We start from the raw sequence: 24,859 nt of genomic DNA on the forward strand, positions 1-24,859 counted from the left end.
TTTCTCTAAATAGATGTGTTCACAAGCCGTTGCGGTTAGAACAGGTGATCTGTCTTTACCATATCTTAGTAATGTTTTACAAAGGATTGTAAGAGCCTTAAGGTGGCTTTCAGAAAAATTATTTTATTCATTACCCCTTTCAGGAATGGAACAGTTCCAAAAATGATGCAGCAGTTTTCAACAGTGGATGCTCATAGACCTTGGTCAGTGCACTGAGGTGTCTCACGTTAATGTTATGTCTTAGTCCTTTCTAACAGTGTCCCCATGACTGATGCCACATCAGTCACAAAAATTGCACTGGAATTGAATTCAGCATCTGGAGTGCCCAAGATAAGGCAAAGAACACTATGTGCACTTCAACTATATGCTTTCAATGCGTATTTTTAAGTTGCATAAGCATTTATCTTTAAACACACCAGACGTGTAACCTAGCATTGTAAAACTAACAGATCCTTGTAACAAGAGACTTAGTGCTTTGTAACCTTGTGATCCCTCACTGAAAGGATGCATGTTAAAGGAGGATGGAAGCTGGGACTCCTTCCAAGAGGTGATGGACTTGTAGATAAGTGGGAGACCTCATGATAGCATCACATTGGCATTGTGTTTAAAAAAAACCCAACAAACAAACAAACAACAAAAAAAACACCCGAGCAAAACAGAATCATATACATCAGAATCTTAAGTGCAGTGTGTTTCTCTAAGAGAACAAACATGTTTCTCATGCTGATCAGGACTTTTAGGTGCTGTTGCACCTACAACTGCTACTGTAGAAAAATTTCGTGTTTACTTTAGTCTGAGTAGGACCTGAAGTTTCTTCATGTATCTGATACACTTTGCTACAAAAGTGCACATACCTGCCTTGCTCTTAACTAGCATGTGGCAGGAAATGTTTCTGTTCCAGCACTGTTTAAGGTGTTCAGCTGCTCATCTGATGTGGCATTTTCTTATTCTATGGATGGTGGAAATTTCCATTTTTTTCTTATTAAGAGACTGATGAAAATTGCTGTTTTCTCCAGTACTGGGTGGCGTGGGTTTTTTGCCTTAAAGTTAATATTGCCACTGAAAAATATCACTGAGTACATCATCATGCACAGAATTCATATTGCAAACTGTGACTTCCCTGCTCAGCATTTTTGCTCTTTCTCCTTTTCTCCCCTAATGCTTATCCTTACTTTATGTTCTTTTTTGATTGCTTTCTTGTTTCTCTACTCTCTTGCAGGTCACCCTGTATGAAAGGGAACATGCTTTTTCCTGCAGCATACGTATGCACACCCCTTCCAGTACCAACCAGGTTCTGTACTGACTTGGACTTAGTCAGATGCAGGGCAGGCATCTTTGAGACCTTCTGATCTTTCCATGTTTTCCATGTTCTTGTCCTTTTGCTGTATTTCTTCTTTCTTTTCTTATACTCTTTGTAGATGGATCTGGAAGAGTGAAGAAAACGCTTCTCTTGGTTTGTACACATGACAGCACTTTGGTTTGTTATTATGGTTTCTTGGATGTTTGTCTCAGTTCTTCTCATAAAGTAGAAAGAAAGAAAATGCATTAGGATAATGTGGTCCTAGAATAACCAAAGCAAGCAGAGAACGTTGGGTAGATGCAGTATCTTGAAAGAAAAGAGTATTTTTATTTCATGTATTTTAAAGTGTCTCTATCTCTTTAACTAAAAGCTTGCAAAAGCTTTAGAGTAAATTATGTTTTCAGCATTGTTTGGTCTTCATGATAGAGTTCATTTATGGAATGAGCTTTCTTGAACAAAGAGATGTGCCATTGTGGCTTCTAGGAAGCTGAGTGACTCAGAAATCAGCCACTTCATCTGGTGGGTCATGTGAGTGGCATAATGAAAGGTTGATTTGTCTGAGTAGATGCAGTCACTTACTCATGTGGTAAGAAAGTCAGATCACTTGGTTACATTCCCTTGCAGTTGGCTGTGATCCAAAACAGTTGTGCTGGGGTTTTGCCTTTGGGGTCTCAGCCTTTGGAGGGCTCGACTCTTAATGCAGTTATCTGCATCTGTGCAGGTGAGCAACCGTAAGTTAGGACCTATTGGGTCTCCTGAAATCAGAGGAGCTAAGCTGGTTTGCCCTGTGGTTCTAAGTGTAGACAGGTAGTATCACTAAAATGCAGTAGTATAAACCATGTCTTTCTCCAGCTTCAAGCAGGAGAAGCTACATGGATGCAGACTGCAGCTTCTCATATGGAAAACCCATAGAAGTTTGTTTTTGTTCCAGTAGCAGGTCACCTAGAAGAATCTGTGAGCTGGCAGGGCTCAGTTACAGCTTGCCAGGGCAGTGCTGGGGAGCACTTGGAAAGTTTGCTGGCAATGTAAACGTCTTGGGAAATTGTGAGAGAATTTTGCAGCAGCAGAGCTGGCACCTTTACAGAACTGTTGAAGAAGGGCTTTGTGTTTTGTTTTTATTAATATGACTGTAATCAGAATCTAAGAACATTCTTCCAAATATCACTTGACCTGCTGAAGCAACAGTACATTTTACCTCTTGCTGGAGGGTGCCAGTAATTTGTGCAGATCATGCAAATTCTTATTGTCTATGTGGAGGTGATTGAGTTTTGATCTTGCAAAAAAACCTGCTTTTTGCATGGGAAATTATATGTGCAAGGTTCATACCTAAATAGTACCTAAATGAACTTATTGTTGAATTGTAATCACGATATAACTTCATGCCTGCTGTATGGTATATTAACTGCAATTAAAAAAAACACAAACCCTTAGTAATACAACAGAGAGCAGTCTGATCCTAATTCCTACTGCTTTATGGCCTGTAAAGAAAAATGGGAATAAATGGCCATCTAAAAAGAGCTCTCGAGCTGGTATAGAGAATGAGGGCTTACACAGCATGTACATTTGTAGACAAGGAGAGAGCATTCATGCTAAAGAGTATGGTTTCTAAACAACATCTCTACAGCAATGAGAGGGTTTCCTGAGCCTGTAGCTCTCTGAGTTAATGATCATGTTGTGTCTCTAGGTGTTTGTACAGGGGCTGAGGTCAGGCATTCAAGCTGTGTGTTTGCACAGGCTTTAAATTGGTATCTTCATTACAAGCTGTATTGTATGCAATCTTTTCCCTTTATGAAGTTGGAGGTGGGTTGGATGCCCCATCCAGTATTGAATATGAATTGTGGTGCTATCTTCCAGGCCTAGTTCATCATATGGGGAAGAGTCTTGTGAATTTAGTTATTCTGTGCAATTCCTGCTGAAGGAGAGGTACAGATTTTTTTTGTGTGACTCACTAGAGATGGGATCTTGTATATTTACAAGCGCTTATTTCAGTCCTTTCTGTAACATTGTTATTTTTCAGATTCTGAAAAACTGTATTTTTAACTTTTATGGTTAATCACCTGAATTTTATAAGATTAACCAAATTAAACCAATGCAATGATATTTTCCCTGTTTTACGTGCTGTCTGAACCAATAGCTTGAGGACATATGAAGTGCTCTGTGCCCCTAAGTGGTGTAGTAGCTCTGAAATCTGCAGCAGCATTTTCACTGTTAGCATAATTTTACTCTTGGCTTTCTTAACAGAAACCTCTGATCAGTGGCTTTCCCACAGTCTCACTACTGCCTCTCAGACATGGTGCCCTGAAGCTAAATGCTTTTTCCTAGTTTAGCTAAAACTGTCTCAAGAGTTCACAAGGTCTTGCTTACGGGGACAGTTATCATATTGGCAACACTTTATACAGGGTCTGTTGTTGTAACACAGAAAAAGCAAAGTGAATTGCTACTATAAATTAATTCCTTATACAAAATTAATTGCTATGAAATATAATTTTATTCCATTTATTTACTTGTCCAGATATGTTTGGACAGATGCCCTGCTTTGTCTACTGAAACATGAAAAGCTAATAAAAAAATATTAAATTATGCACTAGGAACAGGCAGTTAAAGCAAATGACAGTGGTGGTGTTTGAGGCAAGCTAGAGGCTAGAGTAAAGTACTGGTACAGAAGGGAGACTGCCTGCTGTAGGTATTTTTTTTCCAAAAGCTGAACAAATAAATGGAAGTACCTGAGGAAGAAACTTATTAATAAGTCGGCCATGATATTACGCAGAGGTTGGAAGTATTCTTTGATGGCTAATTGAAGGATGTGTCTTCATAGAATAAGGTTTAAACTGAGGTTCTATACAATTAACTTCTTATAGGCTCAGTCATGTGAAGGACAGATTGCCTGTTTCCCCGAAGTTAACTCCAAGGTGACTTCCCACTGCAAATGGACAGTTTGTCAAAGATGAGTCTAGGTGGAGCAGCTTCTTGCTATCTCAGCCATGGAAGGCCAACTTTGTGCTAACTTGGAGATTTCTGTGGAAAAACCTCCAGGAGCAAGTCCTCCGTCCTTCATTGCTTTGCTGAAGGTATACCGAGAACTTCTGGTCAGTAGAATCCGAAACACACAGTGTTTGATTGACAACTTGATTAAGAATGACTACTTCTCCACTGAAGATGCAGAGATTGTTATCCAATTTCCAACTCAAGCAGATAAGGTATTCTTTTTATTTCACTAGCCAGCATAAGCTTTTTGTTACTTTCAATTTACCACTGGGTTTTATGGGTTTATCTGGCAATTTTATGCCTAGTGTCTTTTCTAATCTTTGTTATTTTGGAGTTTTCCCACCCTGTTCCTTCTGGACAAGTGTCTCCAGCACATCTCTTTCCAGGATGGCTGGCACTGCTTGTAATGCCTGTTGGCAGCTGTAAGAATGAGCAGGGTGATAATTGCTGTTCTGTCCCCACAGCTGCAGCTTTGTCCTCTGATAAGGAGGTGACCACAGTGGCTGTTAGAGTGCAGCTTGCTACATGCAAGCCTTCGTTATTATGCAGAGTATTGCAAGGAAAATCTACTTTAGGATGCTGTGGGGCAGATCATCCTGCTTTAGAGAAGGAGAGACAGAAATGAAATATTATTTTAGAAGTTAATGATTGTGTGTTGTCTATGTGCACACCTTCCCTTATCTTTAAAGACCTATGTATGTTGTAAATGTTTGTATGGAAAATTGATATATCCTGGCACATTTGGGGTTTTGATTCATCTTTGGACATACATAGCAAAAATTATTTCCTGGTCTTTTGATAGGGGAAAATTATCACATGTACACAGTTGCTCTTTGCATCATGACTTAAAACAAACTCCTTATTTGTTTCCCTGACCAACGAGTCATGCAGCTTCAGAATAGTGTCACAGCTAGAGGCGGGCAAACCATAAAAAATTCAGGGACCTTGGACTTCACTAACAGTGCACACTTCACAAAATAATCATTCTTGCTGGCAAGTTGAAACGGTAACACAGTGCTCACTCTGTGTATAGGGTCAAAGCTGAATAAATGTGCACTGTATGTTCATCTCCATTTCTTATTGTTCAGCATAATATATGTGATTGTTTTAACAAAGCTGAGGGGGAAGCCATGCATCAGGAGTCTAAGCAGAGACAGAGAGCAGACCACAGTAGTGTAAGTGAAGTGGACTCTGTGGGAGCTCTCTGGAAGGCACAAAATTGCTTTTTAGAGCGTACAAATTGTCAAAAAATACCATGTTTTTGCTGTGCTGGGTGTACCTCACCCTGCTTTAAGCTCACAAGAGACCACAGTCTCTAGAAACCCTTTGCCTGGTTTAGAACTGAATTCTTAATTTGTTTCTAGCAAGAGGATCCAGACATTCAAAATGGGCCCCCAGATGATTGCTCTGTCTTGCAGAGGGTTTTGTACTAGCGTTGCTGTGTACTGGTTGCTCAGAGATCAGGCTCTGCCTTGCCTTTCGAGCTAATGCTTGGACTTGAACTGCTCCAGCCACTGCCTGGTAGCCATTAATTTTAGTCACAGTTGCAGGCAGCGAGTCCATTGTACAAAGAAAGCCTACAAAATTGTGTTGCTGTGTTAAAAGGAAGAGTTATAGGTTTTTAGATCTGCATTAAGATCCAGAGAGAGATTCTGCCTACCCTGCTCTGGATCTGGCTAGATCCTGAGGTAAATTTAAATGTGACTGGAGTACTTACAAACCAGAGGATGAGTTTAGGGTGCTGAGAAACCACCCCCTTTTTTTTTTAACTAGCATGGGATTTAAAATATACTATCTAGCCAGGCTGAGGAAATCCTTTGGGTTCCCTCTTGAGGAGCAGTATGTATGCATTTTGTTTCTGATTAGCATGTGATTTAGCTACAAGTTCAGACCTTAACTTGCAGAGCCAACTCTCTTCCAACATCCAAATACAAGCAGCAGGTGAGTGTTGTGATGGTTCAAATTCAGAGCTAGATTTTGAATTCAAGTTTTTGAAGCACCAGTTTTGATTTTGCTCCCCTGTTCCAGTCCAAAAAGGATCCTAAAGCAGTCCACAAGTGTAACTGTGATAAAATGCTATGTATCAATGACCTTTCATGTGGTGTTTCTTCAGGTTCGCAAAATTCTAGACTTGGTTCAAAGCAAGGGAGAAGAGGTTTCAGAATATTTCATCCATGTCCTGCAGAAAGTCACTGATGCTTACTATGAACTTCAGCCTTGGCTGGATGAAATAGGTTACAAGCCTTCAGAGAATATTTGTAGTAAACCTGTGGTAAATACAGATCCAGGTAAGGCCATGCATCTAATATTCCTTCCCTTAGAACTACCCTGCTACGTAGGGAGCTCTAACCAGGTGGCATGAGAGTAAGAGAGTCTAGGAGGTGGCATGAGAGTAAGAGAGTCTAGGCAGGCACAGCCAGGGAAGATAATTGTGTGCATGCTGTGCTTGCTAGCAGTGGCAGCCAAATAATTAAAAGGCACGCTGTATAATACAACAGTCATGTTGATATATTACATTCTATTTTGCTAAAGTCAAGCTCTTTCTGCATTTGTTTTTGGATATGTAGCATAATGGCATAACCACTTTGTGCCAGCTGTAGTATTTTCTAGGCCTCTACTACAATTTATTAGCAACGCTGTGATGTTTTGGCAATGGAAGAGCCAGTATTTCATGATGAGGACAGTCAAGCAATGAGACAGGTTGCCCAGAGAGGCTGTGCAGTCTCCATACTTGGAGGTTTTCAAGATCCAACTAGATTAAGCCCTGAATAACCTCATCTGATTTCATAAATGACCTTGTTCTGAGCAGGAGGTAGCACTAGAGACCTTCTGAAGTTTCTTCCAACCTGAATTATTCTGTGATCCTAAATTATGAGTTATACCAAAAGTCAGAGTTCAAGTATTGCAGAAATAAATGTTTTCTTCTTGAGAGGTTTTTTCATACTGTATAAATACAGTAATTACTTGGTCCCATCTGAAATGAAGTTTCTGCTGCAATAAAAACACAAGCCAACATTGCACAATAACTGCGACTCTCTTTTTTTCGTCATCTTAAAACAATCTTTTGAGGTGCCTGGCACCCAGTTTCTAAAACACATGCTTTCTATTTACAATAATAAAAATTAACAAGTTAGGAAAGAATAACCACCTACATCATATAAATCACAGGTAGGATATAAATACAATGAAAAGGCAGATGCCAAAACTAATCAGTGACCAACAACCCCATCAAGCCTTTGCAGGGAGTAAAACAGTCTTTAACAAAGGGTCAGGGGCTTGGCTTTGAGTCTCAGCTGAAGGATAGCAGCCCCTTAAAGCAATGCAGTGTCAGTACTGGCTTTCGGGAAATGGTGGCTCGCACATAACCTTTGATTAGTACCTGAATTTCCCAAGAGAGTGATGGTGGCACAAATAGAAGCAATCTGCCAAAGAACCAATTTTACGTTAGAATTACTTTTGTTTATTACCCCCTCTCAGTTCCCAAACAGGTGGGTCATTGTATACATAGTCCTTTTTAATAATAGTCTTTTTAATAATAGCTCACTGTCTTTTTAGTTAGCAGGTATTGCCAGAAACTCAGACATGAACTGGGACGGGACTCCAAGTTTGTTATGTCATATGCTCAGAGGGAAGAGATGCTGCTCGAAGAAATCTACTCTGACAATATTATGGAGCTGGTCAGTTTTACCAATGAGAGTCTAGGCAAAGTGTGTCAGTTAGAAGCCCTTTTTGATGATGCAGTTGGGCTAATTAATGAAGATGGAGAGACTATTTATGTCTTTGGTGATGCAGGAATTGGAAAATCCATTTTGCTGCAAAAGATACAAAGCCTTTGGGCCAGAAAAGAATTGGAGATAGGGGCCAAATTTTTCTTCCGTTTCCGATGCAGGATGTTTAGTTGCTTTAAGGAAGATGAAGCCATATGTTTGAAAGACCTACTCTTCAAATATAATTGCTACCCAGACCAGGACCCTGCAGAGGTGTTCCATCACATCTTGCAATTCCCTCATACAGTTCTTTTCACATTTGATGGCTTCGATGAGATCTATTCCAACTTTGATCTCAGTAGCGTGCCTGAGATGTGTTCACCCAATGAACCCATCCACCCCCTGGTGCTGCTGGTAAGCCTTCTCAGAGGAAAGCTTCTTAAGGGATCCAAGAAAATTCTTACAGCAAGGACAGGGACTGAGATCCAAAGAAACATCATTAGAAAGAAAGTGTTGCTCCGTGGTTTCTCCAGCAATAACCTGAAGGAATACACTGCTACATTTTTCAAAGATGAGGGGCAACGAACACTGGTATTGAACCAATTGGAAGCTAACCCCAGTCTCTGCAGTTTGTGTTCAGTGCCTTTATTTTGCTGGATTATCTTTAAATGCTACGAACACTTCCATTCTATGTTTGACAGCCACGAGCTTCCAGACTGTTCTGTTACATTGACAGATGTATTTTTGCTCATGATCGAAGTCCATCTGAACCGATCTGTGAAAACAAGTTTGCTGAAGAACAACACCAGAAGCCAAGCAGAGATGTTCAAATCAAGAAAGGAAACTCTTCTAGCTTTGGGTAAAATGGCATACAAAGGGATGGAGAACTCTTTCTTTATCTTCGAGCAGGAGGAGGTCTCATCAGTAAACATCTCTGAAGGAGATTTGCAATTGGGCTTTCTCAGGACAGTTAAAGGTTACAGTGGCTGTGACAATCAGTGCACTTATGAGTTCTTGCACTTAACCCTTCAGTCTTTTTTCACAGCTTTGTTCCTGGTTATGGAAGAGAAAGTGGGTGCAAAGGAGTTACTTCAGTTTTTCAATGAATGTTCTTCCACTGAGACTGCTCAGCCTACTTGCCTTTGTATTCCTTGGTTGAAGAAACAACTAGCAGGGAAGGATCCTTTCCGAAATAAGGAACACTTTCATTTTACCAACCTGTTTCTTTGTGGTCTGCTTTCTAGATCCAAGCAGAAACTCTTCAGACATTTAGTTTTGCCTGCAGTTATTAAGAGGAAGAGAAAGACACTCATCACATACCTTGGGGAGAGCATGAAATCCCACCTGAAAGGTGTCACTCGGTCCAGGCTTCTAAACTACAATCAGGTCCAGGTCCAGCCCAACTTTGTTTGGATGCTGAGGTGCCTTTACGAGACTCAGAGTGAGAAAGTGGGGAAGTTGGCTGCCAAACGCATGCATGCCAATTACATCAAGCTCACATACTGCAATGCCTACTCTGCTGACTGCAGTGCTATTTCCTTTGTTGTGCATCACTTTCAAAAGCACCTGGCTCTGGATTTGGACAACAACAACATCAATGACTATGGAGTAAAACAGCTGCTACCTTGCTTCAGCAAGCTTGCAGTGATCAGGTAGGAGTCTCTGCAAGCAGCTCCTTGCTTATCCTTGGTTTATTCCACAAACTGCTGAGCTGGAGGAATTGATCTTGAAAGTGGAGAAAGATGAGGATTCTTATGGCTGCTGGATATTAAAATTTCAGATCTTCTGAAATCTTTGTTCAGCCAGTTTCAGGAGCAGGGACAAGCTGTAAGTTTAGAAATGCAAATGGAAAATGTGATAAGAAGTCCTTAGAAGCCAGGACTGTTTAACCCTGTAGGTTTAGTTAGCTCTGTCTCAAATAATTTTGTCTCAAAAGAGGATTTTTACAGGAGAAAGTGCTTAAGGGAAAAGAAAGGAAACAGAAGTGCTTCCTCCATTATCTGAAGATTGCCTGAGCCTATCTCTGCCCTTGGTCATGTGCGGTGAGAGAGGATCTACTATTCACAATAACCCTTGAGCAAAAGCTCTGAATTTCTTGCTTTTACATCCTGCCAAGATGTCTGGCTTTCACAGAACAAAAGCTAACATGTAGTACTCTGTGAAAGGATGTAGTTGAAGTCTTTAGATGTGGTGTTTCCCTGAGGTGATGTGGAGGGAGGACATGGCTTGGTGTGATCAGGGAGAACTAAGTCCACGTCTAACATCACAGGCCAGATTGTTCCACCTGCAGTCCTTTGAGGTTGTGCCATGTAGCTCTACCTTATTTGTCCAAACATTTAGGTGCAGAAAACCAGGAACTTCAAATATATCTTTTTTTTTTTTAAAGCTCCTTCAGCCTCACGAGAAATTTTTTTTTATAAATGGATTTATTCCTCCTGGTTGGCTGTGCTCTGCCTTGTTTTCCTCTAGGACTAAATCAAAGCAAGTGACACTTGTTTCTTCTAATTACTTGCAAATCAGCTGACCTCCCAAGAGAAAGCAATAAGGAAACTTGGGAGGAAAATGCATAAGTATGTAAGACAAAACAAAGAAGATAAAGGACAGGCTTTCGTTCCTTGTCCCTTCATATGATCATGCCATACACAGTGTGATCTTAACACCATCTCCAGCACTAAACCAGTGTGTTAGGTTGCCTTTTTGTCTTTATGGCTCTTCTGATATTAGGACTTCCATTTCTAATGACCAATTTCTGCAGGTCAGGAAGCATTGTTTTGAACAGCTTAACCATCCCTTTCAAAGAAGCAGAGTGTTCTGATCTGTAGAAATTGGCTCTGATTTCTGCTATGTGCTAGTGCATTCCCAAGTGACTAAGTTACTAACTAGCAAGAGCCAGGGAGGCTGTTGGGTGATAAGGGATGCTCAGCAGTGAACGTTCAGCTTCTGAGTTTGTGTAGAAAATAAAGCTGGTCAAAATGTTTCCACGGTGACAGCTTTACCCAGAAAATGTGATTCATCAGAATTGAAATGCTTCACAGGAACCTGTCCATGTAGGCAAGATGAAAAAGCTTGAGTTGTTTAAAATAAACCACTACCATCACACACAACCCCTCCCCGCCCCCCCCAAACAACTGTGAAAAGAAGTATTTTTATTCTGTGAATGACTGACATTGATTTGTTTCGTGTCTAGTTGGGACAATAAAATTAGAAACATCAAGCACACGCATGCTAGATCTATTTCCTGGCCAGGGCTTTTCACAACCTTTATTCAGTGAAGCCTGAATGTGTTGTGACTTTCAAGATGCCTGGCTTTCACTAGGTACTCAGAAGGTTGCAAGAAGAGTAGCTTGGAAAGCTGGCTTTTGCTAGGGTGTCAAGCAGAATTTCTTCCTGCAGTCACAGTAAGCATGGGAGGAGGATGAGGTGTTTGTCTCTGGTGTCTGACTTACTACATTTTATTGTTTTCAGTTCTGTGGACAGCTTCCAGAGCATTGCCTTGGAGATTTGGGGCTTTTTGTTTTCTGTTGTTTTTGAAATAAGCTGTATGAAACTGAGCTCACATTTCCCTTAATGGCTTTTAATATGTGGCATAAGGACCTGTTAAAATATCAGAGGAAAATGCATAGACTTCCAGTCATTCATTAGCTCATGGGTGATGAACACTTGTAATCCATATTGACTCAAACTTTCTTTTCATTGCCTTCATTCCAGGCTCAGTGTAAATCAGGTCACAGATCATGGAGTAAAGATCTTGTATGAAGAACTCTCCAAGTACCAAATTGTGACTTTCTTAGGGTATGTACCAATTAGGAGCAAAACAATAGATGTTGATACTAGAAAATAAAACTGCAATGCTGACAGTACTGATACAACAAAGGTGAGATGGAAACCACAGTTACCTCCTCATTTACTGAACATAAGCAAAGCAGCACTTTGTGTCAGAAATTATTCAACTGCCATCCTGTTAACAGTTCACTGGGAAAAGGACCACAGCTTCCACTGCCATTGCACTGCATTACAGGGTGACATCCACTGACATCAAGCCCTTCTATAATACAGTGCAGACCACTGTCAGGTTACTGAACTGTGTGGGCATGCTAGCTTTATACCTAAAACCTTCTATAGCTGTGGAGGCGGGAAAGAGCGTGAGCAAGAGAGTGTGTGCTTTATAGCTAGAGCCTCCTGGTTTCTCTGCCATAAATTGATTTATTCCAACTATGCAAAGCAGATACAGCTTGGTAGAGACTAATATCGGAAACATAGGTTCAAGTGTTATGTTCATGGTACCAATTTCTTTAAGACCTTAATTAGTTCTTAATGAAGTTGAAGCTGGAAGGCCTGTTAGCTCTGACTTCCTGCTCTTGGTTAAGTAGCTACATAAAAATAACTTTTTGAGAAGTCAACATAACACCAAGAATTGCCTCCTTCCTCCAGTGCCCTAAGGCAAGTACATCTGCTCAGGTATCTGATCTTCAGTAATATTTGCAAGGGGATTTTATGACTTTTAAAAGACAAAAAATACATTCTTCTGGTGTTTTCTAACTTCCCTTCTGGCAATATTGTTTCTGTACTAACACAGGTATAAAGGGAAATTTTGTTTGCTTGGGGAGACCATATATTAAAAAAAAAAATATAAATATTTTCCCATTATTTATAGTATTTTATATCTAGCCCTTCACAATATGAATTGTATATCAAAATAGAAATACAAGCAACTGTGAATGTGTACAAAGCCATACAAAAAAGATAGAGGTTATGTGTGCATTATAAAACATACAGGTTGTAAGTATTAAAGTAACAGCAGGAATAACCTATTTTTACCAATGTGATTTTTCTTTAAGCTTGTACAACAATCAAATCACTGATGTCGGAGCCAAATATGTTGCAAAACTAATTGAAGAGTGTTCAAGCCTTGAATACGTTAAGTATGTTGGATTTGTTTTTTCCTTTCTACAGTATCCTAATTAAGGTAAACCAACTTGAAACAGGAGGGAGAGTGGAAAAAAGATAAAAATTACATTTCAAATAAAATATAACTTAAGTTGCAGTTGTATGTTCTTTTACAGTAGTCTAGCAGTGAATGGTAGCAGGTGAAACTCTTGAATCCATAGTCTTTACTGGAATATAGTAGTAAGCAAAAGGAGAGCATGAGACCTGTTCTTTACCTAAATTCAGTCTGAGCACCTGAGTGAGGCTTAAGTGGTGTATGAACCTTTCTGCCCCTCGCAATAGGCAAATTCACTTGGATTTAGTACCAAGCTTCTTTGTATCTTGTCTTTTATGGGCCATTGGAGTCAGGCTGTGCTGGTGTCATACCTCAACTCTGGAATTCCCCAAATTCACTTGGTGAGTTGTTCCCTTTAATTCCTGGAACTTCCCCAGATAAGTGTCCGGCCATGCACAACACTAGTTTAACGTAAAGGTAGATCATTAACCAATGCTTTAATTGTGACCATAGCAGAAAATAGAGGTAACTACAGCAATGTCAGCTGTTGGTATGAATGTAGCAACCAGCAACTAGGGACTTGTGGGTTCTAGTCCTTGTTCTACCACTAACTTGTTCAGAAACCCCACACTAGCCACATCCTTCCCACTTGAAATATTTATAGAGTTTTGAAACCCAAGAGCACTTTGGTTCTTTTGCTGCTTTCACACAGTGCTTTGCTTATTTAATCTAACTTTCACAAAAAAGCCCGTTGGAAGATGGTTACTTTCAGGCTGCATAGTAACCCCAGAGTTTATTTTAAGATAGAGTACATATGTAAATGGAGTGGGTTGAGGGGGTTTTGGTTTGTTCTTTTCATCAATGTATATGTAATTTGGCCATATAGGCCAAAAAAAAAGAAAAGGTCTTCTGTAGAGTGCCAGCCAGAGACACTGGTCAGACTACACTGACGTATGCCACTACCTACAGTTTATGCTCAGAACACAAAGACTTGAAATTATTACAGTCTGTACTTATCAGTTGCAGTCTTCTCTGGAGCCACACAATCAAGAAATATTCTGTTCCCTGTGGCATCATGAAACATGCTGCATGTAATTATGTACTCTGTAGCAACTGCTGATACTATGAACTATATTAAAAAGTAGGCAGGGGTCATTGTCTTGAGGATCAGTTCCTAAAGCTCATTTCTGACATACGGAGCACCAAACACAAGACTTTGCAGTAATACTTCTGATTTGGAGGGCTGACATGCAAAATATGTAAAAGACAACATAAAATGATGTCTTTTAATCAAAGATCAAATGCCTGCAGAATTTTTTTACTCCAGGTTAATCTTTGATAACTGTAGCTAGCCTCCAGAGTTAATTAGCCTTAAATACTTGTATTGCTTTCTGAGCTGGTATTCTAATAGCTGTACAGTTGTAAGTGATGTACCTGATCAATTAATGTATTTTGTGCAGAATAGGAGCAAACAAAATAACTAGTGAAGGAGGGAAGTGCCTTGCCCAAGCCATCCAGAAGAGCAAGACAATGTTTGAAATTGGGTAAGTTCAGTATTAAGAAGCAGAGCTCAGGTCTTGATCTTGGCAAGGCAACTGTAAATCCCTTAGGATTCCTTCCTTCATTCTTATTGTCTCTCCTTCTGCTATTCCCCCCCACCCCCCCACCCCCCCCAATGGTGGCATTAGAACAAACCGGTGCAGAAGCATAGCTGTCTTTTCCACTTGGAGGGAAAAAGAGAGCCGCTTTATTTTTCTCCAGTTAATACAATACTTGGTTTGGGTTTGGGTTTTTTTTCCCCTATTCTGACAGAACCTTAAAGGAGAGGCAAATTAGTAAGAGGACAGTATGTAAATATAGCTGCTTTTCTTACGGCAACACAGCTGTTCTAGAGATATTTGGTCATTTTTAAGTCTGGGTAGTTTTATGACTATTGGCAGTGTACCTAGTTATTGAGTGTCATTGTTATAGTTGTCAAACCTTCTGCATCAAGTCTGATAAATTTGCAAGATGGGAGAATAAAAAGGAATTCCTATCATCCTTCTCTCTAGTCTGTCGCTAACTGGAGAGTCTGCTATTATTGGAGAGAGCTCTGAATGTACTCTAAACCTTTAGTCCCTGTCCTCTTTCTCAAGAGAGGTGCTAGACTTGAGGGTTTGATTTAATTATTTCCCCCCCCCCCCCCCGCCCCCCGCCGCTCTGGCAAATCACAGTTTCTCTTTCCACTCTACAGAACATTTTTCTCAGAATGTAATACTCAAATACATGGAATTAAAACCTCTGTTTGGCCATTCTGAATATCACAATAACCCTTAAATATGAAAATCAGATTTGAACAATCAGATTTTTGGCCTTTAATTTTGTTGTTCTACAACATTTCACAAGTACAGTGAACAGCATGCACACTTCCATTGTCATATAGCTGGATCTGCTGTCCTGTACTTGCTGCAAATTCAGTGAAGGACTCTTGTTTTCTCCTGTGGAGGAAATAACCAATTCAACTGGATTTAGGATAGCTTGGACAGAAATGTTTGAACAGATATATTCAGCATTTACATAACAAACTGCACTGGGTCTGAAGGACAAGGAAGTTCTGGGGAACTTCTTACTGGAACTGGATGTGTTTAGATACCACAAAGCTCAATTGATTTTAAAAGAGCTGCCAACTAATTACCCATCAAGCTGAGTGTGGCTCTGAGTCATCAAGCCGTGATCCCTGTAAAAAAAAAAAAACAACTTCATCAGAGGTGCTGTCAAACCTCGTAATATAGGGTGAATTTTCAAAGTGGTTGGTCTGCATAGAAAGGATTTGACCAGATACTGCTATTAAATGTTGATCAAATCTCTGCAGCTTTTACCACGTCACCTCTTAACCCTTTGTGTTGCCAAGGGTTGTTTTGCCACTGGAAATACTATTCCTTACAAATGTGTGGAAAAGCCCAAAGTCATACTGTTTCTGTGAGATTTTGATCTTTCTCTTGGTGAGAGAGGAGATACCACTTGGGTATAACACTGAAGGAACTGTAACTGTTTTGCTAGACTATTCTGAAGGAAAGGGGGAGCTTGTAGAGCAGTTCACTTCAGAAAGTCACCCATTTGCCTGTGGGTCCCCGTGCAGTTGTGCATCTGGGGAGTCTTTCCCAAGACCTGTACTTTGCACTGTGTTAAGGCCAGTCTGTGCCTAACAGGTAACAGGAAAACCACAGCAGGAGTATGGGGAGGAAATGCTGAGCAGGGAAATGATAGGATTTAGGACTTGGTGTATTTCTCATGGCAGCTCGCTGTACAGGACCACAAGACTCCTTTACCCCATAAGGGTACAGGGCTGCAGAGGGTTTGCCCAGTGCAGCAAGGTGATTCCAAAAGCACTCCTGCTGCAGCAGGCTGGATCCTAGAGCTGCTTCTGTGCTGTGGCCTTAGGGTACTGGTGAGTCAGCAGAGGCTGGTGGTGTGGTGTACAGGGAGTGGAACATGTCTGGCTCAGCAGGGAGGGTACCTGCCAGGTTTCTCACAAGCCTGAAAGACTGTGAAGTAATTGGGGGGGGGAGGTGGGGGGAGCAGGAGGGGAGGGTAGAGAAAAAGGGAGAATGCAACACCGAGGGGCTGTAGAGCAGCCCACCTGATATGTTCTGGTTTCCTCTCTTCATCAGGATGTGGGGTAATCAAGTTGGAGACGAAGGAGCAAAGGCATTTGCAGAGGCCTTGAGGAACCACCCCACATTAACAAACGTGAGGTAAAACACCAGCAGAGCCAGGCAGCTCAGTGTAGTGCTGGCTTTCCCACTGTGCTTTGAACCGATGGGTCTTCCCACCAAGCGATAGCTTGGAATGCCATCTGGTATTATTTTTAACCAACAGGCTCCTGGTGCAAGCTAGAGGCCAGATTTAATCAAAAAGCCCTGTGCAGCCATTAAGCAAGTTAAAAATACTGCAGGGCTGGCATCCTTTCCTCTGTCTGCACCTCCTCCCCTCATGCTGCACAGAGTTACTGGCATTTGTGAAAGCACATGGTCAGTGGGTGCCATTTTGATCTGGGAGCATTAGCAGAACAATGCACCAGCTGTCACAGAATAAGGCTCCCAGTAAGCTCAGTGTTAACAGTTTCTGTTGCGAAGATACAGCTGCTTTCACCAAAGTAATTTTTAGACGATGAACTGTTTGGGTAGGGATGGGGGCATTCTTACATTCAAGCTCATTCTGTACTCCACTGGAGCTATGACACCATACATTCAGGGCTAATGAGATGTAGTTCTCACTGGAGGTCAGTGATTCATCTCAAACTAGCCTTCTGGCACAAACTAGCACAGGTGAAGTTGGTAGCACAGCACAGGGAGAAGCCAGCAGTGTAAAACAGCCCATCCCCTGCCAGACTTTCAAATGCTGGCTGGGGATTTAAAGATGTATATTGTGGCAACTGCTGCTTTTTTGGAGTCCCTCCACAGAGCTGGAGCACTGTGGTCATGGCGATCCTTTCGATTTGTCTCCCAGTTCCACTGGCCTCCTCTGTGAGGGAGCAGACAAGGCTCCTTGGTTTCCCCACAAGGTGGCACATGGCACTAGTTTCTTTAGAAATACCGTACTGGAGAGCTTGTGCTGCCACTTCAGATCCAGAGTTTTCAGAGCTGGTGCCTTGTGCTCCTTTCTGCAAGTGGATAGCCAGGCTTAAAAATTAAAAGCTGAACAGGTGCAGTGACCTAGATATATTTCAACTTAAAAGCTATCTGAAATAGCCATCTTCCCATAATTGCAGAATCCATCCATACACATCAGACTTGAAAGAAAACATTTTGAGCCTGACTCAGAGCTGAGGGACTCTCAGGCAGGAGCAAATATGCTGATGAATGTTTGCAAAAATGAGGACGAGTAACTGTGCTGGCTAGAACTAGGTTTTGCTGGCACTTGTGCAGGGTGAGTCTTCTGCGGTGTACTTACACTTGGGTTCATTTCTTATCTTCCACTGGTTAATCTTGCTTCATGATTTGACTTCATAGTTAGCACCAGTGGTAGCTTTATGCGAAGATTAAGGGAAGATAGTCCCTACTACATCAGTTTACTTCAGCATATTTGCCATTTTTAGGCCCAGTCACAATGGATTGAGACTATCTAGTTTCAGCTGAAGCTAGCAGAGACTCATGCTAACATGTCTGTGCCATTGCCCTGCTTGATCCCCCTTTCTACCTTTTTTTGAGACCTTGCATTATTTTCAGGCTTTTGAGGGGGGAAATGCTTTTTGAACTCTCAAAGCCTGGAGCATAACTTTAACTGGATGATTTTGCTAATGTCTATTCAAACAATGAAGGGCAGACTAAGAAATGTTTATGGTTTGTAATGGAAAGCATGCATTTACAAGCTTATCTCTCCATACACAACAGAAGGTGTTGTGTTTGGAAGAAGAATCAGATATTCAGGCATCTGAAGGACTTAAAGGACAAAGTGCCAGGTTTTTACAGGAACTTGGGATGACAAATGCATGTAAAAACTTGTGTACCACTAAGTACAACGCTTTGTCCTTGTTAAAAGCCTTGACTCTCAAAATCACTGGGTGCAACTCTGCTGGCAGTCCCAAGAGTACAACTAACTGACAGCAAACCTTATGGCCTGCATGATAGACCTGCACTCAGGCTGTGCCTGTGAACTGTTCTCACTAGTAGAAGTCATAAGGACTTACTGGTTTGCAAAGTATGTGAGCCTTTGAAACACCGAAATGCTGAACTGTACAACTGGGAAGCAGGTCATCCAGGATATTCACTAGTATTTGGCAGTGGAAGGGCCAAGTGATGGTGGCTGTTTCTTACACATTTGTATCTTTACTTCGCAGTCTCGCATTCAATGGCATCACAACAGAGGGAGGCAAAAGTATTGCTGAAGCTATGCAACACAACAACTCTGTGAAAATATTCTGGTAATTGACAGTGTGGTCTACTTCTCCTTTCTCCAGAGAAAGCTGCAGCCTAATTTATTTCTTCCAATTCCATCACCTCCTCCTACTCTCCCATCGTCCTTCTCTCCCTCCCCTCATCCCCCTATGCTTTCACTACCAGCAAGCTATAAGATATATCCCTTTGGAAGAAAGTGGACATGAGTAATGGATCAACAGCATGTGTCCTTATGTCCCAATGTCATGCTTTGCTCTGCTCCCTCCATCTTGCTTTCCCCATCTTCTCTCACTTCCATCATCTGAAGTCAAGTTCTTTGTCCTCAGTTTTTGCACCTCTTCAGTGTTGTCTCTATTCTCTACCTTTTTCCATTACACCTCATCCACCTTTTAGACACTAAAACATCATGAGAAAGTATCATTAGATCATTGCTCTGAGAAATAAAGATCTGATACTCTTGCCTCTTTTACCTCCAGGGCTTCTCTTCAGTATCTCTTTGTGTCCAGCCTTTAGAAATTGCTCAGGGCAGGAACAGCACATCCCCCTTTGGGTGTTTAAAGCTAAATTACAGACAAGCTGGAAAAACAGGGGGCTGAAAAATAATGATAGCATCGTGAGTGAACATTTTCTCTCCCACTTAGGTTGACTAAAAATGAGCTGGATGATGAGGCAGCAATGAGTTTTGCAGAGATGCTGAAGGTCAACAAGAAACTGGTGCATTTATGGTGAGTTACATTCCACAGAGGCACAGGCTCTTTGGCAGTCACTGCATTAAAGCTTCACCTTCCAAGTCTATGTAGGTCACAGTGAGCTTTCTGTGCATGGTCTGGATGCAGTTGACTGGTTGTAGACAGTTCTAATGGAAAGTTTAAAAGCTGCTGTCTAGCATTTTGAACTAGCTTTCATACAGGGAAAAGTTTAAGCTGTTTGTGTGTCCTGGTCACTTATGAACTACTGAGTTCATCTCTCTTTAGGGGAACAGTACTGGCCTCAAACGCAAAAGTTGCAAAAAAAAAAAAAATACAAGCAGACAGCTAGAACAGAATAACCTTATTATGATTCTTACTATTTATCATCATACTATGAAAGTAGCAAGCTCAACTCTTACTCTTCAACCAAGAACCTACATGACAGACACTTAAATACGTGTCCCATTTGCCTGATGTTTTCTTCTAGGGCTAACACTTTCACTCATGCGAGACACTCATCTATAAAACATAAATCCCCGGGAAACCAGGGATTACTTCTAGCAATCACAAAGAGACTTGTTAAACTTCTAAGAAAACACAGCATTGGCTGTTCTAATCCAGAAGTTCACAAGAATTTGTCCATGGATGGGTTGGGCAGGTGTGGTCTGTGAAACAAATAGCTATCCATTCATTCCAAGTGATCAAGAGAACATAATACATGGAGTCCCATTACAAGCTTTACAAAGACTTTGCTAACCATGCTCTAGCATTCCCTGTATTAATCTGAGTTCCCATCCCTTAGGAAGTGTGCTGGTTGTCCGAGGTGCCAAGTACTTGTAGCCTCTTTTGAAAGCAGTAGAAGCTCTGGTGCCCATCATCCTGAAAATAAAAAGGGGGGGAAGTTGGCTTGACTTCTTTGCACACAGCTGCAGATATGCTTCACGGAGCAGTTTGGGTTGAATTCATAATAAAACTTTCCCCATCCAAAGCAGGCATGGTCATCTAGATACATGTCTTTACCATGGCTCAGTATTGTCCAGGGGTTTCTGCCAGTAGACAAATTTATATCCTACTTTGTTGGTTATACCTGTGGATACCTCCAAAAGGTAGGGACCTATATAGATAGTTGAACTTGAGGCAGAATCAAAGTGTTTTTCCAGTAGTTGAAAGAATCTACTGGATCCCTTTTCATTTTGATTAATTTACCAAGTGCAGAAAGTCCTTTAATGGTAATGCCTCCCTCCCTCCCTAAGAGATCGTTCAATTCATTCCAATTTTCAGCCTCATCCTGAATCCTGTGGGATTCATGCAGCCAGTCACATGAAATCATACAGCTATGGGGCACCCCATGGTAGACTGAAAGGTAAGTATTGAATTAGGCTAGGCTGATGAGCGTTTTTATACTAATGCAGATTAGGGGGATCTGTTCATTTTTAGCTAGGGGAATGGTCTACAGTGGTTAATAAGAGTTACCTACTGCTTCATCAGTTGTGCTACTTGATACTTAGTTGTGATACTTTTGTATCGTTATTTTCCCCTCAGCTCAGATGAGACATACTTTACAGCTGCAAAGGTGGCTTCACTGGGAATTGCACCTGCTCATAACCAGTCAAATTCAATGCCTTATTTTTCAAAGATCTTACTGGTCTGATAAACAAGACAGGAGGATTTGGCAACCTCTAGACTACAACTGCTAACATACTAGGCCTATATAGGTTCTGTGCTCAGAATTTTCTGTACATCACTTAAAAATGTCTCACAGTGTTCTTAATAAGAAAACAGAGCTAAGAGGTTAGTCTGTCTCAAAGAGTCCAAATATCACAATCCCATGCCCATAGTAAACAGTTCTTAGGAGAAATTTGTCAACTGTGTAATTAAGCTCAGTATCTCCAGAATGCAACCAGATGCAAGATTAAAAGGAAAAGACTAATACTCTGGGCTCTTTTTCTGAAAGTGCATGTGGGGCATTTGACCAATACTGTGTACCATCCTCACAGATAGAAATCACAACTGTCGTCTTGTGGCAAACAGGCACCTTTGCTCCTTGACATCAAGCTGAGCGTAGGTTGCGCATGCACCATAAATTAGTTTGTATGTTAGTCTGACATGAAGTTCTTTCTTTTTAGGCTTATCCAGAATCAAATTACAGCCAAAGGGGTGAAGTACCTCAGCGAAGCTCTCAAGGAGAACACAGCTATTAAAGAAGTGTGGTAAAGATCCCTTCCTCAAAGGCTCACTTTGTAAACTTTCTTTCCCTTTAAAACACTCCTGCCGTTACTACTTTCCTACAGCCTAAAAAATTCAGAGCAAGCTTCTGTGAGGCAGGGGTTGTAGTTCCAGCTGTGGGTTTCAGATAGGTAAAAAGTCTCTGTCATTGAAACACTTCCCTGTGTGTTACGAATGTCAAGGAGTTTTGTCAGTTCACATCTGTCTGTACCACTGATTCGCAGAACATACATGTCTGCAGAATTGGGGCCAAAATTTATAAACCAAGTTTTGATTGTCCTGATTTATTTTTAAACTTCTGAACATGTTTGTGCTTTTCAGGAGCTAAATCCCAACAAGCAGGAGATGGTTACATTTAATTAGCATTACTAATTTGATTCATAGAATTTGTGCTTAGATTTTCTTTGGGTGGTGCTCCAAATACACTGAAAGTGCTAAGCTACAAGAAGATTAACTTTTTGTAAGATTTGCTTGTTTAGATTAGGTAGGCATCACAGAGTCACACCATGTACATTGTAAGGCACAAAGCCAAGTACCACATTCCTTCCATCACCTCAAGGAGCTCAGGAGTCAATAGAATTGTGCTGGTTTTAGCACCACTGCTTTATTATTGAACATGAAATTTATTTTTAAATATATATATTTGTTTTAGTGAAAGGACACTGAATTCTTGCTTAGAAGGATGATGACTCACTATCTGATTAGTGAGTTCCCTAGAGATGTGGAAGAGATGTTTTTTTCAAAGGCCACTGTCAGCTTTCGTCTACAGAAGAGACATCAATTCCCACTCCAGTCATTCTCAATCTTCAGACCAAAATCTGTCTTTTGATTCTTCCCTGAATTTTCATAGGTGTTTATTAACCCAAATAATTTCATAAGTCTAAATGGTTTAATAAATGTGAACATTTCTGAAAGCTACACTTACCCAGCTGCTCATTTTCAGGGGTGTAAATATCAATATAGATTAACTTTATGTAGACAGACTTGAAAATTTTGCTGCATATCATTTCACATTAATAATGCTTGAGTACTTAACAGTTTTCTTCCCATGTTGTCATGGAAAACACAAAATGCTCTGAGGACTATTTAACTTTCTTTAAACTAGCCCACTGCATGGTAAGAACCTTTGTCAGCGAAATGCTGCTTGCTGAAGTGCAAGCCACTGGGTATCCCAACACTGATCTTGGTTCAGTGAAGTTTAGGTGTTAAGTTTTTATTTCTGAAGAAGTAGCTTTGTTCCTCATACTTGCAGGGGGAACAGCAGTGCTGTAGCCGGTCTGAGGCCGGTTCCCAACTGTGTGCCTTTGAGAAGCTTGCAGCTCACACAACATTACAAAGCTGGGATCTCTGCTCCAAAACCTTGGAAAAAGAGAAGATGGGCAATAGTCACTACCTTATTTTCACATCCCTCTTATTTTTCCCCTCCAGTTTGAATGGGAACCTGATAAGCCAAGAGGAGGCCAAAGCTTTTGAAAATGAAGAACGGATCATTTGCTTTTGAATGAGGAATTTCCTATTGTGACAAGCTTTGTATTACAAAGGTTACTGCTACACTTGGACTACAGAGTTTATAAAGGTGTAAATCTGAAGTGCTCATGGCAGGAGAGAGATACATGATTAGCTGCCTTTTTATGAACATGCTGCGCTCCCTCAGCTCCATCCATTACCCTGCCTGTTACTCTTAATCCTTTCGGTGAGTGGGAAGTTGCCTGGGTAAATAATTAATGCTTGTATGGTGCTTTGAAGATGAAATGCAAAATGTTAACAGACTAAATCCACTGGCAGGTGTTTGCATTTTGATACCTGAGTTTAGGTTTATTCTGTACACTGATGTAAATAATTTATTTATATACATACACACGCATATATATGCAAGAAAGGGTGCGAGATGCACAAACTCACAGTATTATCTGCCTCTTAACTGAAAATGAACATACATAGCTTTACTGGAAATATAATCCATCTGTAACAGTTGCATGGTACCAATGTTTTCAACATGGAATACCTTTCTCCTGCCTAGAAATCAGGCCCTTATTTCTCCACTGACTACAGCCAGCTTTGTAGATGCTGCTTTTTTTTTTTGCCTTTTTGGTTTTGGGGGTTTTTTTTAGAGAAGTTTTTTTAGATACATCAGGCTCAGATTACTTTCAATAATCTTTTTTTCCATATTGAAGACAATACATTTTCTTCCTTACTGCCATCACTGTGAAAGCATAAAACTAGCAGTAAAACACTTTTGCTTAAAATTTCCTGAGGGCTGCACAGAAACTGCCACCTCCTGTTTTCACAGTGTTTGTTCTGGGGAGGGGGTCTGGCGATAAATGTGAAAAATTAATTAGCAGGCTGTTCATTGCCTTGGCTCTTGGCCTAGACACTGTGCTGGTGGCAATACACCAATTTTAAGTTGCCTAGCTTCGGTGGGGAGAAAGGACGATTGAAAATCAATTACGTCAAGTAGAAATCCCTTCTCCCAGCAACATGTAAGCACAGAGAAGGATTGAGATTTGCTTAGAAAGCTTTTATTCTGTGCTTGAATTAGTGGAAAGTGCAAGGCAAGGGGCAGGTATCAGTGATAAGGACCAGCAAGAAAACATTATCCCTCCCCAAAATAATTAGTGTTTAGGACCAGTTTGGAGTGGGGTATTTGACTTTTTGTGTGTGTGTGTGTGTGTGTGCGCAAATTAGGCATGCTTTATAAAGGTAAACTCAAATTCTACCCCACAGTGTGCACATGGAACCCAAAATGGAAAAGCATGATCCATTTTCCTTCCTCCTCCCGTGTTACCACCCCCAAACTTGGGAAACAATTCCGCAGTTGCTGACTAACCCACAAAACCTTGGTAGGCTGGAAGAAGAATCTCCAGTTGAAATGCCAGACCAATAAACCTTCACTTTCCCATCTCCTAAATCTGCCCCATAAAGCAAAACATGAAAAAAGGCATGCTTTGTAGGTCAGAGTTTCTCTGTTTCCTACGTGGTAGCAGATCTTTCCCAGTCCCCAATTCTGTCTACTCCCTTCAGGTCCCTAACACATTTTAAAATGCTCATAAACCTTTTCAAAAAACCAGCAGTTTAAAAAAAAAAATATAGAAGAAAAACAACTTCATGTTCATTATTTTTCAGTGGCTTTTCCT

At 40.8% G+C, this 24,859-nt stretch overlaps 2 protein-coding genes across 14 annotated transcripts in view; one reads left to right on the plus strand and one right to left on the minus strand.

Annotated features, from left to right (window-relative positions):
* The window catches only part of ZNRF2 (zinc and ring finger 2), a 568,219-nt gene that overhangs the window by 471,902 nt on the left and 71,458 nt on the right, over window positions 1-24,859 (minus strand). The window lies entirely within an intron of this gene.
* The window catches only part of NOD1 (nucleotide binding oligomerization domain containing 1), a 35,636-nt gene that overhangs the window by 3,977 nt on the left and 6,800 nt on the right, over window positions 1-24,859 (plus strand). For 3 of the 11 annotated variants that reach the window (XM_049817281.1, XM_049817280.1, XM_049817282.1), the window contains exons 2-12: window positions 4,159-4,497; window positions 6,399-6,573; window positions 7,841-9,644; window positions 11,701-11,784; window positions 12,831-12,914; window positions 14,395-14,478; window positions 16,585-16,668; window positions 18,753-18,836; window positions 19,452-19,535; window positions 21,626-21,709; window positions 23,154-24,517. In XM_049817281.1, the coding sequence (XP_049673238.1) occupies window positions 4,282-4,497; window positions 6,399-6,573; window positions 7,841-9,644; window positions 11,701-11,784; window positions 12,831-12,914; window positions 14,395-14,478; window positions 16,585-16,668; window positions 18,753-18,836; window positions 19,452-19,535; window positions 21,626-21,709; window positions 23,154-23,226 (2,856 nt within the window). In that variant the 5' untranslated portion in view covers window positions 4,159-4,281 and the 3' untranslated portion in view covers window positions 23,227-24,517. Of the gene's footprint in view, window positions 1-4,158; window positions 4,498-6,398; window positions 6,574-7,840; window positions 9,645-11,700; window positions 11,785-12,830; window positions 12,915-14,394; window positions 14,479-16,584; window positions 16,669-18,752; window positions 18,837-19,451; window positions 19,536-21,625; window positions 21,710-23,153; window positions 24,518-24,859 lie in introns of those variants that run through there. The other 8 variants (XR_007508143.1, XR_007508142.1, XM_049817283.1 and 5 more) reach the window with 7 other exon arrangements.

Source organism: Accipiter gentilis, chromosome 14, assembly GCF_929443795.1.
Source record: "Accipiter gentilis chromosome 14, bAccGen1.1, whole genome shotgun sequence".
In the NCBI taxonomy this organism is placed as follows: Eukaryota; Metazoa; Chordata; class Aves; order Accipitriformes; family Accipitridae; genus Astur; species Astur gentilis.